At 53.8% G+C, this 12,473-nt stretch overlaps 1 protein-coding gene across 1 annotated transcript in view; it reads right to left on the bottom strand.

Moving 5' to 3' along the window:
* Positions 1 to 9,274: 9,274 nt before the first annotated feature.
* Positions 9,275 to 12,473, bottom strand: part of QSOX1 (quiescin sulfhydryl oxidase 1) — a 35,521-nt gene continuing 32,322 nt past the window's right edge. Inside the window, exon 12 of the mRNA XM_025429949.3 lies at positions 9,275 to 11,191. Coding sequence (XP_025285734.1) covers positions 10,431 to 11,191 — 761 coding nt within the window. The 3' untranslated portion in view covers positions 9,275 to 10,430. The remainder of the gene's footprint in view (positions 11,192 to 12,473) is intronic.

Below are 12,473 nucleotides of genomic sequence, written 5' to 3'. Positions count from 1 at the left end.
CCCCCCACCTCAGTCCCTGCACCCCCACCTCAGTCCCCTCACCCCCCACCTCAGTCCCCTCATCCCCCACCTCAGGCCCCACACCCCCAACCTCAGTCCCTGCACCCCCACCTCAGTCCCTCACCCCCACCTCAGTCCCCACACCCCCACCTCAGTCCCTGCACCCCCACCTCAGTCCCCTCACCCCCCACCTCAGGCCCCACACCCCCAACCTCAGTCCCCACACCCCCCACCTCAGTCCCTGCACCCCCACCTCAGTCCCTCACCCCTCACCTCAGTCCCTCACCCCCACCTCAGTCCCCACACCCCCACCTCAGTCCCCACACCCCCACCTCAGTCCCTGCACCCCCACCTCAGTCCCCTCACCCCCCACCTCAGGCCCCACACCCCCAACCTCAGTCCCCACACCCCCCACCTCAGTCCCTGCACCCCCACCTCAGTCCCTCACCCCTCACCTCAGTCCCTCACCCCCACCTCAGTCCCCACACCCCCCACCTCAGTCCCTGCACCCCCACCTCAGTCCCTCACCCCCCACCTCAGTCCCCGCACCCCCAGCCCAGCGGGTTCCCGCCATAACCTCTGCTCACTCCCGGGTGGGCCTGTGCGGCCTCCCTGGAACAGAAACTTCTCAGTTAGGAGCTAAGAAATCTGCGCTTCACCTCGCGGTTTGTGCTTTTTGGTCCTTAAGCGGCGCTCTTCCAGGCCACGTGGCAACCGTCCGCTCCCGAACCTTCTCTTACTAGCTTAGGAACTTTTCATCGTTCACGGGGAGGTTCTAAATCCGTCTGGGCTCAGCCTCGGCGCAAGGCGGGGCCGCCGTGCCCTGCAGGCCGCGAGCCAGCCTCCGAGCCGGCCTCCCCGCACCCTGGACGGACCGACTTACAAAGGTCCCCTCCTCGTGTGGCACATGTCCATGTGGTCGTGGGTCTTCCTTTGAGCCTTTTATTGGGGTTCCTATGGTTAGCATCACACTTACAAAAAGTCCTCACAGGGCAAGTCCCCTTCTTTACTCTCTTTCCTCCCCCCAAGCTGACTTAGTGATCGCCGGGCCTCCAATTCCCTATATTCACTTTGGAATCAGGTTGCTGAGTCTCCCCCCAACCCCAAAATCCATCTGGACTTTGATCGGTGTTACACCGAACTTCAGGTTAATTTGAAGAGAACTTTTCTCTCTACATTGTTGGTCTGCCCGTCCTCGGCACCGAACGTCACTTCAGTGACACCTTTCCGTCCTCAGCAAGAGCGCCCCGTGTTTCTCCATTGCATTATCGCGGGTGGGATCCTGTTCATGCGCTTCTCTGCAGATTGGAGTCTGTCTCTTCCTGCCACCTCGTCACAAAATGGAACCAGAGACCCTCTTTTACTCCTCCCTGTGTCCCGAGTGCCTAGATGCTCTGACCCCACTTTGCTGCTGAGGAAAACCCCAGAGGTCAGGAAAAGGTGAACCTGCTGCGGCGGCTCAGTGGCCCGGCTGCTGCCGGCCGGGGTTCCGGGGAGGACAAGTGAGGAGAGGCCTCCTCCTCCTGAAACTCCTGCGGCTGCCAAGGCAGGGACCTGGCTTGGAGAGAAAGGCTGGGTCAGCCGGGGGGAGCCCGGGGAGCCGGCGAGCCCAGGGAAGCAGGTGAGGGGTGCCAGACGCTCCAAGTGGAGCTCAAGGCGGCAGGTGCGTCCGAGGCAGGACACTGCGGGTGTGGGCAGTCTGTGTCTGTGACGCCCGGGGGTCCTCGGGATGTAGCATTAAGTGACACACCGGGCGGGGGCGGGGGGGCGGTGCCCCATGGCGTGTGTAGTGTGTGTCTCTCCCTGTTATCTGCAGAGAATGGGTCTGAAAGGACACACGAGAAGCCGGTGGCACTGTGGGCTTCCTGGGAGGGGACCTGCATGCTGGCGGACAGGGCAGGGACAGAGACCTGGCACTCTAGGTCCGCTCCCCTCCTTCTCCTCTTCTTCTTCCTCCTCCTCCTCCTTCTTCCTTTTTAAAGATTTTATTTATTTATTCATGAGAGACACAGAGAGAGAGAGGCAGAGACAGGCAGAGGGAGAAGCAGGCTCCATCGGGAGCCCGATGTGGGACTCCATCCTTGGTCTCCAGGATCATGCCCTAGGCTGTAGGCGGCGCTAAACTGCTGAGCCACCGGGGCTGCCCGCCCCCCCCCCATTTTTTAAAAAGATTTTATTTATTTATTCATGAGAGACACACAGAGAGAGGCAGAGACACAGGCAGAGGGAGAAGCAGGCTCCCCATGGGGAGCCCAACGCAGGACTCGATCCCAGGACCTTGGGATCATGACCTGAGCCCAAGGCAGACTCTCAACCACTGAGCTACCCAGGTTCCAGAACAATGTAATTGGAACATTACAAAAATGTTCCAGTTTTGACACATGCCTTCAGTATCCATATGTATATATGCATCTTCTTTTTCAAAAATGAGATCATACTATATAGAACTGCTCTTGTAGCTTCATGTTTTCACTTAACAAGTGTGGAGGTATTTTCAGCTTTAAAAGTACACATCCAGGGATTGTTGGGTGGCTCAGTGGTTGAGCACCTGCCTTGGGCTCAGAGTGTGATCCTGGGGTTCTGGGATCGAGCCCCTCATTGGGCTCCCCACGGGGAGCCTGCTTCTCCCTCTGCCTGTGTCTCTGCCTCTTTCTCTCTGTCTCTCATGAATAAATAAATAAAATATTTTTTTAAAAAATAAATAAAGGTACACATCCAGATTTTTTCTAGGGATTGAGTTGTATTCCATTGTAATGATGTACCATAACTTAATCACCTCCTATTTTGGACTTTAGATCAAACTTATTTTGATATTATAAATATTCATCATGGAGCAGATCTTAGTGAATATCCTCAATTACTTTCTTAGGACAAATTCCAGAAATAGAATTGCTGGATCAGAAGTTATATATTCTCTTAAGGCTTTTATTTTTTTTTAAGATTTATTTATTATTTATTTATTTATTTATTTATTTATTTATTTATTTATTTATTTATGATAGAGAGAGAGAGAGAGAGGCAGAGACACAGGAGGAGGGAGAAGCAGGCTCCATGCCGGGAGCCCGACGTGGGACTTGATCCCGGGACTCCAGGGTTGCGCCCTGGGCCAAAGGCAGGCGCTAAACCGCTGAGCCACCCAGGGATCCCCTCTCTTAAGGCTTTTAAAACATATTGCCAGTTATGTTATACTACAAATGACACATTTTCCAAAGGTTGTATCTGTTTTTCCTCCTACAAGCAGTGCATGAGGATGCTCCGAGGCAGACTATGCATTTTTAAGGTGGCCTCAACAATCTCTCTGATCTCACATGGTTTTCCAGAAACTGACCTGCCAAAAGGTGGAGTCCAGGACTCCTCCCCTTGAACCGGGGCAGCCCTTTGTATCTGCATCCTGGGGGAGACTTTATGTCTGTTTGTCTGTCTCAATCAATGGAGTTTAGCAACAATAACAGTATGTGTCTTCTGAGGCTCTTACTTGGAAATGCCATACACTTCCGCCTTGTTCTCTTTGGATACTTGCTCCTGGAGCAGAGCCCGCAGGCTATGAGGAGGTCCAGGCAGCCCCAGGAGAGGCCCATGAAGAGAAGACCCGAAGCCCTCTGCCCACAGCCTAGCTGAGCTTCCAGGTGACAGCCAGCATCAGCTCGCCAGACGAACTGCATCCAAGTGTACTGCGCAGAGCAGAGATGAACCATTTTCTGCTAAACTGCTCAAATTGCACATTTGTTGTTGGGTTTTGGCTTTTTTTTTTTTTTTTTTTTTTTAGAGTTTGGTGTGGGTCTTTTTTTTAATATTTTATTTTTCTTAAGTAATTTCTATACTCAAAGTGGGGCTTGAACTTAACAACTCCAAGATTGAGTCACATGTTCCACCAACTGAGTCAGCCAGGTGCCCCCAAAATGCAGATTTGTGAGCAAAATCAAGGACTGGTTTTTTTTTTTTTTAAAGATTTTATTTATTCATAAGAGACACACAGAGAGAGGCAGAGACACGGGCAGAGGGAGAAGCAGGCTCCATGCAGGGAGCCTGATGTGGGACTCGATCCAGGGACTCCAGGATCACGCACTGAGCCGAAGGCAAACGCTTAACCACTGAGCCACCCAGGTGTCCCAAGGACTGTTGTTGTTTGGAAATGCTAAGCTTTGGTGTGGTTTGGTACACAGCAATAGATAACTGATACACCTCATTTTTCCCTCCCTCGAGCTAACACCAGACATTATCTTTTTTTTTTCTTCATTTTCTGCCAATAGGAGAGACAAAAGTGGCACCTCTCCTTTGGTCTTCCTACTTCAGCCCATTATTTTCAACATGGCTTTAATAAATTTCCCTATTTACAATAGAACTTTAAAAATCTTTAATCCTTGTTATCTTCCCTGTTATTCTTTCTTTTCAAAAGAAATGTTATTTATTGCAAAAATTCGAAAAGGTATTTATGTCAGAGCCAGGACTAGGGTGAGGCTATGGAGATACCCAGGACCCCAAGTTGAAGGGGCGCTTGTTCTCAGGGCCCAAACCTGAGGATAAGTGTCTCCTTAAATTTTGTAGCATCCCAGCCCTGATTCCAGGCCACTCTAATCTCGCTTTCTAAATATAACCACTGGTCAGGGTTTGGTATGGATTCTTCCAGACTTTGTAGACAAACATTAACGTTTATATATCTCTATATAACTACATACATTTTAATTTTTTAAAGATTTTATTTTTTAATTATTATTTTTTAAAAGACCTATTTATTTTAGAGAGAGAGAGAGAGCGCGCATGGGTGGTGTGTGTGGAGAGAGAATCTTAAGCAGGCTCCAAGCCCAGACAGGAGCCTGACGTGGGGCCCAGTCCCACAACCCTGAGATCATGACCGGAGCCGAAACCAAGAGTTGGACGCTTAACCGACTGAGCCACTCAGGTGCACAAGATTTAAGTAATCTCTACACCCACCATGGGGTTTATAACCCCCAAATTAAGAGTCGCATGCTCTTCTGAGTGAGCCAGCCAGGTGCCCCACTACATACATTTTAAAATAATATAGTAATAAATAATAGTATTTATGTTTACAAAAATGCATCCTTCTCGGGCATCTTTTTATGCAAACTGATCTCTTCTTACGATTGCATATTTCATAATAGTCATATGCCTTTATCATATTTAAGGTACATATTTTCCCAGTTTTTTAACATGTAGCTTGATTTCATTTTTAGATTTTTTTTTAAGATTTCATTTACTCATGAGAGACACAGGGAGAGAGGCAGAGACATAGGCAGAGGGAGAAGCAGGTTTCCTGTGGGGAGGCTGATGTGGGACTCGATCCCAGGACCCTGGGATCACACCCTGAGCCAAAGGCAGACGCTCAACCACTGAGCCACCCAGGTTCCCCATCTTAAACATATTTTTAAAAAATTGGTGTTGTCAAAAAAAAAATTGGTGTTGTCAAGTAGATCAAATGCTCACCTCAGTTACATTTTCAATTGTTTTTATGCTTACAGGAATAGTATTCAACTATATTTCCCTATGCCTTATTCTCTTTACATCACTGCGTATGGCTTGAAGGTGGGATCCTAGCTGAGTTTTCCTCAAATAATCAATATCCTCAACATCATTTGCCCAAAGGCCCCTCCCTCTTTCCAGGCAGAACTACGTGAACAGCCGATGGTTGAGGACCTGCTGAGGACGGTGCAGAGCAGATCAAGCTAGACAAGGTTCTCTGCGGTGGCAGTGGCTTACAGCTGACGCTGGTGAGAGGCAGGTCATGCTCTCCTGGTGGCGGAGAAAGTGGTTTCACAGGCGGCCCGGAGGCCCATTTTCCTCTGGAAGAGCCTGGCAGCCCCAGGGAAAGGCCTTTTGCTTCTCAGTATAGAGATGGGCAAGTCTTGCCAACGAGATACCTGGAAACTTGCCAACTCAGTCAAATGGATCTCACCCTAAAATCTAAGCAGATGCTCCTTGGGTCTTCCTTGACTCCCCCAAGGTCAGCACCCCTGTGGAGCTCCCCCTTAACTTCATCCCCTCATGTTAACGGAGGGATTCCCCCCATCCCCACCCCCAGCCTTTGCCTTGTGACTTCTAGATCCTTTCCCTCCTGCCTGGGACCCAAGCCCGGCACACACATTCCCCAGGCAGAGGTAAAGCCTAGAGAGAAGGGGCCAGGGAGGGAGAGCAGAGAGACTGGGCCACCAATCTCGTGTACTCCAGCCACGCTCCTGCAGACACTCACTGGGGGTGCTGTCTTCCAGAGCAGAGACGGAGGCTTTGAGAGGGGATCTGCATGCAGTGAACAGAGTCGCTCCAGGAACTGGGATCCTGAGGGCATGAGGCAGGCCACTCATTGTTGAGGAGGTGGCACTGCCAGGGCCCGTCAGGAGGGCTAAGACCCAGGGCAGGAGAGAGACGAATGAGAAGAGCAGTTGTTTTTCCTCCTGGGTGTGAAGGACCCCCTCCACACACTGCCACACAGAGGTGGCAGAGGAAGAGAGGAGGCAAGTGGGAGGCACAGGCTGGACTAGGTTGGAAAAGCCAGAAGCCAGGGCCCCGCACTGCTGTGGGGGCTGCAGAGGCAGGCCTGAGGAGGAGGCAAGCCAGGCACAGGGGATCAGGGTTTTGGTGACTATGTGAAGGGGGGAAATCCTATCAACCTGCCTAAGAAACAGCCTTTGCCTTCCTAGGAGGTGGGGCCTAAAATGAGGCAAAGGGGAAGAAGAGGGACGCTAGGGTGGGGTCCTTAGGCTGGCCCTGGAGCTGGCTCAGGAAGGCAATCTGGGGGAGACTCAGGCAGTGCTGGGGCAGAGGACACCTGTGGGGTGCTAGTATGAGCGCTCCCTTCTCATGGTCATCCTGGGCTTCCAAGAGGGCACAAATCACAGAGGCTGTGATTTCCTTTGGCCAGAAGTCCTTACTGGAAGGCTCTGAAGGGACATGCCCCCTCGCTGAGCTGACAAGAAAGCACTGTAGAGAGGTAAAGGCACCTTAGAGACCATGAAGCTTCATCTGAGGCCTTTATCTTAGAGGTGAGGAGGCTGGCACCCAAGACATGAATGGTTTACCCGTCACATGCAGCTGGTTAGTGGCCAAGCCATAGGAATGAAAGAGATCTCCTCCTCCTTCAACTGCTGGTAACCAAGGGTCAAGGTTGTGTGGGTCCCCTAGAGCCCAGTTCTTACCCCCACACCCAGGGAATGATGTGAAGTGCCTGCCCCCCACCCCTACCCCATGCCAAGGCTGCCCAGGAGGAACCAGGCTTGGATGGCTTCTCATCCTTCAGCTCTCAGGGAAGCCTCCCCCAATCCTCCTGCTGGTCCCTCCTTAAGAGCATTGAGCACATTTTTCTCTCCTGTCTCTTCCCTTTAGAGTGAAGCACCACAACAGTGAGAACCCTATCTTCTGTGTATCCCCAGCTTTAGTTTAGGGCAACACTGAAAACTACCCTTAAAGTTCTTTTTAAAAATTTATTTTGCGAGTGAGCGAGCGAGCAAGCGTGTACGAGTAAGGAGGAGGAGCACAGGGGGAGGGAGAGAGAGAATCTCAAGCTGACTCCCCACTGAGCACAGAGCCCGTGGTGAGGCTGGATCTTAAGACCCTGAGACCATGACCTGAGCCGAAATTAAGATGAAATCAAGAGTCAGATGCACCACTGACTGAGCCACCCAGATGCCCCTTAAATTTTTTTTAATAAAAAAAAATTCTATATTTTTTATTGAGAATTTCCTGTATTCATTATTTTTCTTTGTTGGACTTGGCATGTGCTTTCCCCTTGGTCTGTGATGCATTTTTCCTCATTTTCCTTGCTAACACCCACTCATTTTTCAAAAGCCAGCTCAGCTGCCTCCATTTCTAAGAAATCATTTCTGAATGCTCAGTAGGTCGCATTCCAGGCAGAGGGGAATTTCTCTGTGCAGCCCCAGATCAAGGAGCCTTCGGCTTGCAGGGCTTCCCTGAGGACCCTCTCCTGCGTGGGAGCTCTCCCAGGATGCAGAGAACCACCTAGAATGGCAAGCAGAGAAGCCCGTCCTAGAATGGCAAGTCACAGAAGCCCAGAAGCCTGTCCTCCCAGCCTGGCAGACGGGCTGGGGGAGGGGCCAGGCTGGTGGGCAAGCTCGTTTATCGATGGCATGCCGCAGAGCGTGCCCTGGGGAAATCAAGGTGAAAGGCAGCAGCCCCGCTGAGGAGGGGCCCACCCCTGTTGATCAATCAGAGTGGCTGGGACAGCCCAGGAAAGGCTGGGCTGTGAGGGAGAGGCCCACACCCACAGTCGAGGCCCCCCCAGAGCCTGCCTCACTAGAGCCAGAAGGGCTCACTGATGGAAATCCTCTGCCCATGACACTGTGTCAGGTACCAGGTACCAGAGGAGCAAGGCGAGTGGTCTCGGCCCGGTGTACACTGGCCCTAGGACCTCTTTCTCCTTCTTGCTGGCCTGTCAGCCTCCCAGCCAGACCCCAGTGGGGCAGAGGGGAGAGGGGCAGAGCCAGCCTAGGAGAATAGAGGGGGCAGATGGATGAGTGGAGCCCCGCGGGACACAGACAGGGAACCTGAAGGCAGACAAGAGGCCTGCAGAGAGGCTCCAGGCTGGAATCCATCCAGCTAAAGAGGTAACACAGGGCTGACACAAGCAGGGATGGGGGAGGGGGGGTTGGCCCCTGCCGTGTCCCCCATCCCAGCTGCCCTAGCAGAGTGAGGGTGCTTGGCATCCCACCTGCTCCCCCCTGCCCACCAGTGCCAAGGCCATCTGAGTGAAGATGTCAGAAAGAAAACCCCAAATCCGATTGAGGCCCCTGCTCCCCCTTAATGAGGTTCATTATCAGCCGCTCTGATCCTTGTAAAACCCAGCAGGCCGGATTAGGGGCAGGCTCTCTAATCTGGTAGGCTCCTCCTTGCTGAATAGCCAGTGCAGGCCTGCTCTCACAAACAAACCCTCTCCTTCCTTGAGAGAGAGCCGGAGGTGCAGGAGGGTGGCTGTAGAGCCCTGGGCAGGTGCAGAGGAAGGTTCCTGGAGCAGAACTGGAAGCACCGACGCAGGCACTCCAGAGAGCCTGGGGGGACAGAAGGAGGTGGCCTTAGACCTCCACCAAGGCCTCTCAGCCTCCTGGTGCATGTGGAGGCGGTAGGGGCTCAGAGGGCCCCAACCAGGAGAAAGGGGCTGTGCCAGGCCACCTTGTCCCCTGCGGGGCAAGAGCTACGTGAGCCGACGGAAATCATGGTTGGCTGGATCCCCACTGAGGCTGGATTCTGTGCCTGCTGCCCAGACCTGGGTACTAGGTCTCAAACAGTAAGTTCAAGAACACGCCAGGGCTTGCCTTAACAAAAATAATTTATTCCACAACCCCCCACCTCAAGCAGTGGGGTAGAGTGGGAATCAAGCATGTGTACATATAGTCACCCTCCCCTCTGACCCTTTTAACCTCTACACGATGGGAGGTGGACCCTCAAGAGAAATGATACTCCCCTCTCACTCCAGCACCCTCCACATTCAAAGATTAGCATCTGTTTTGGAGGCCAAGATCAAAAGACAAAAGACCCCACTCCAAGAGGGGTAGAGTCCACTGGGGAGGAGCCAAAGCACATCTGAAGCAACCATCTTTTTCCTGTGGCTTCGCTGTACCCTCACTGCTCAGCCCAGAGCCAAGGCACTAAAGACACCAGTACCCTTCCCTAAATCCCATACTAGCTCTTTTCCAGTCCCACTGAGCCAGCTGCTCACCACCCAGCCCTGTGGCCATCACTCATCCAAGTCCACACCACTTCCAGCGGCAGAGGTCTGGGGAAGGATCCAGAGGCTCTCCTCCCTCCAACCCTGACTCAAGCCTCACCTGGGAGACCAGCAGGACTTTCAGAAGCTTCCAGACACCTCCCCCCGCCACTGCCATCCACACACACAAAACAAACCCCATCCTGGAGATATGAGGGGCTGGAGGATAAACAGGCCACAGAGGGCCAGAGGCAATCCTTCTTTCTCTGGCACGAAGGCCTCTTTATATTCAGAAGAGAGGGGGATGGACAGAGCCTTGGAATATAGCAAAGAGTTCTGCTCTAGCCCACTAGCCCTGGGACCCCTCCTTTGGATGGGGAAACTGGGGAGCTGTGGCCTTGCTTGCCCCAGTTTAGGGCCAAGACCAAGGGGAGACATGGAAGTCTCAGCGAGAACAGGCAGGACTTTGAATAAGATGAAAAAGAGGAATCTGGTGTTGAGGGGCCAGGGACTGAGCCTCCCAACCCCTCTACCGAAGGCTGCCCTCCCGGGTGCTGTCAGCTGAACGCAAACCCTATGCATGCTTTTATGTCTATGGGACATTCCTTCCCAGAAGGCCCAAGGAGTTCACTGGAGCAACTAGTTTCCCTGGATTTCCCTGGACAAGGAACAAGGGGAAAAAGGGGGGAGAGGGGCAGGGGGCTGGAAGAGCACCATGAGTGACAGCTCCCTTTCCTGCCCCGCTCCTAGGCTGAATGGCTCAGGCTGCGGGGTGGCCAGGATGGCCCTTCAGTGCCCTCATCCTGGCCCGGAAGTAGGTGTAGATGGCCAGAAGGCCCATGAAAGACAGGGAGTAGAGTCCCACACAGAGGCTGATGTCCAGGTGGGAGAAGTTCCCTTCCAGCACCTGCAGCCACTGGTCCCGGCCCCCCATGGGCCCAGCCTCCGGCTCCCCCTCGGGAATGCTGGCCAGCTGCTTTGAGCTGCGACCCACTCGCCTCAGCTCTGAAGGGTTTCTGGGGAGGTTCTTCTCAGCCAGGAACTCAGCCAGCAATACTGTTCCTGTGTCTCGCTTGGTCAAGTGTTGCTGCCCTTTTGGCTGCTCCAGCTTATCCATCTGAAGCTCTGCTCTGTGCTCACGAGATCCCCGGTCTGGCTCAGCCGGGGTCACACTGAGACCGAGGAGCATATCCTGGGGGTAAGTGGCACTGAGTCTCTCTGTGGGAACCTCAGGAACAGTGGTTCCGGGGGACTTGGTCCCTGGGCCTACCGCGATCCCAGCCTTCTTGGGGCCCAGAGTAACATTCCCGGCTGCCATCCTCAGGGCACCCATCTGGGGGCCCGGTACAGCCGAAGGCATGTCCAGGACGACATTGCTTGGGGAGAAGTGGGTCTTGAGGAATCTGAGGGTGTTGTCCAGGTCCCACACAGGCGAACCCCAGAGATCGTTGTGGCAGGCAGAACAGAGTCCACGGGGCGGCCACTGCACCTTAGGGAAGTGAGGGTCCTCGCTGGCGGCACCTGGGCAGGGAAGCACACACAGGCTGCTGTCACCACTGCGCCCACCTCAAAGCCCAGAACTCCTTCCTCACTCAGAATGCTAGCTTCCTCGTCTGCAAAAAGGGTTCACCGCTGCCCTTGGAAGTGATGGGCGTGACAGAAGCCAGGGACGAAACTAGCACAGGGTAGTGCTGGTGCGGCTCTGGTCAGGGCCGACTCCTACCCACAGCCCCCCACAGCCCCCAGGGATGGAGAACAGCCCCCTGCTGCCACTTCCTCATCAGCTCTGCTCCTGGGCTGCACCCCACCCCCTCCCAGGCATGGGAAAGGGTTGAAAGACGTCCCATCTTGCAGACTTTGGTTGGCCTGCTGGTCATTTTCTTCTTCACAGTTTTCTGAAATTCCCCAAGTTTTATACAGTGAAGATACATTACTTTTGTAATTTAAAGGGAAAATGTGTTTTAAAACAAGAGTTCGTGGTGGGTGGTCATTCCACAGGTGTCCTCCTTTCTGTCCCAGCAGCCCCTGGGGATAGGTAGGAGTCAGTGGGGTTTCCTTCCCAGGTGGGCTCTGGTGGCTGTGTGTAGGGGTGCCCAGGGGCCTGGATGGGGAAAGGGCACTCGGGAGACTCAGGAAGTTACCCCAATGGCTGAGCCCCCAAGGGCCGCCACTGGCTGCTCCTGGCCCGGGTCGCCCTGGGGACACCCATCAGCCCAGATCGCTTGGAGGCGGCACCTCTCCTAAAGGGTTTAATAGGGGGAAGAGAAAGGTGCGGGTCGGAATGAAGCAGGGGCAAGTGATGTAAAAGTTGGAATAGTTATTTTGGGGAGAGGACATCAGATAGTTCCAAAGATGCCTTGAGAAGCAGTAGAGACCTGCCTTGTAAAGTGAGCACTCAGTTTATACCTGCCTCGAACTGTTCCTAGTTTGAGCCACAAGGACTCTGCCACAGAGGTCAGGGTACTGCCCTCCTTTGGGCCCCTCCAGGAGAAGCCTTGACTGGCCCTCCTGCTGGGTCCCGAGGGAAGCAGGGAGCCTGCCCGGGTCAAGGGGCTGGAGGGTCAAATGGAGCATGTGGCGGCAGGGGCGGGGTGGCAGCGGGGAGGGAAGGGGTGAGAGGAGAGCCTGGCGCGTGCCTTCTCTCCCGAGTCCACCAGGAGGCCCCAGGAGACAGAGCTAGCACAGCAGCCTGCACCACCACCTGCTCCACTCGCTCCTTTAACCCCCCAGCCCTGGGGAGGGGGGCGGTGACCGTGGGCCTCAAGCTTTCCCCCTCCTCACAGATAAGCCCAGGCCCCCGGCA

The sequence above is a fragment of the Canis lupus genome, chromosome 7 (genome assembly GCF_003254725.2).
Source record: "Canis lupus dingo isolate Sandy chromosome 7, ASM325472v2, whole genome shotgun sequence".
Classification (NCBI taxonomy): Eukaryota; Metazoa; Chordata; class Mammalia; order Carnivora; family Canidae; genus Canis; species Canis lupus.
Note: the sequence above shows the minus strand (reverse complement) of the source record. Positions and strands in the feature narration are given on the sequence as shown.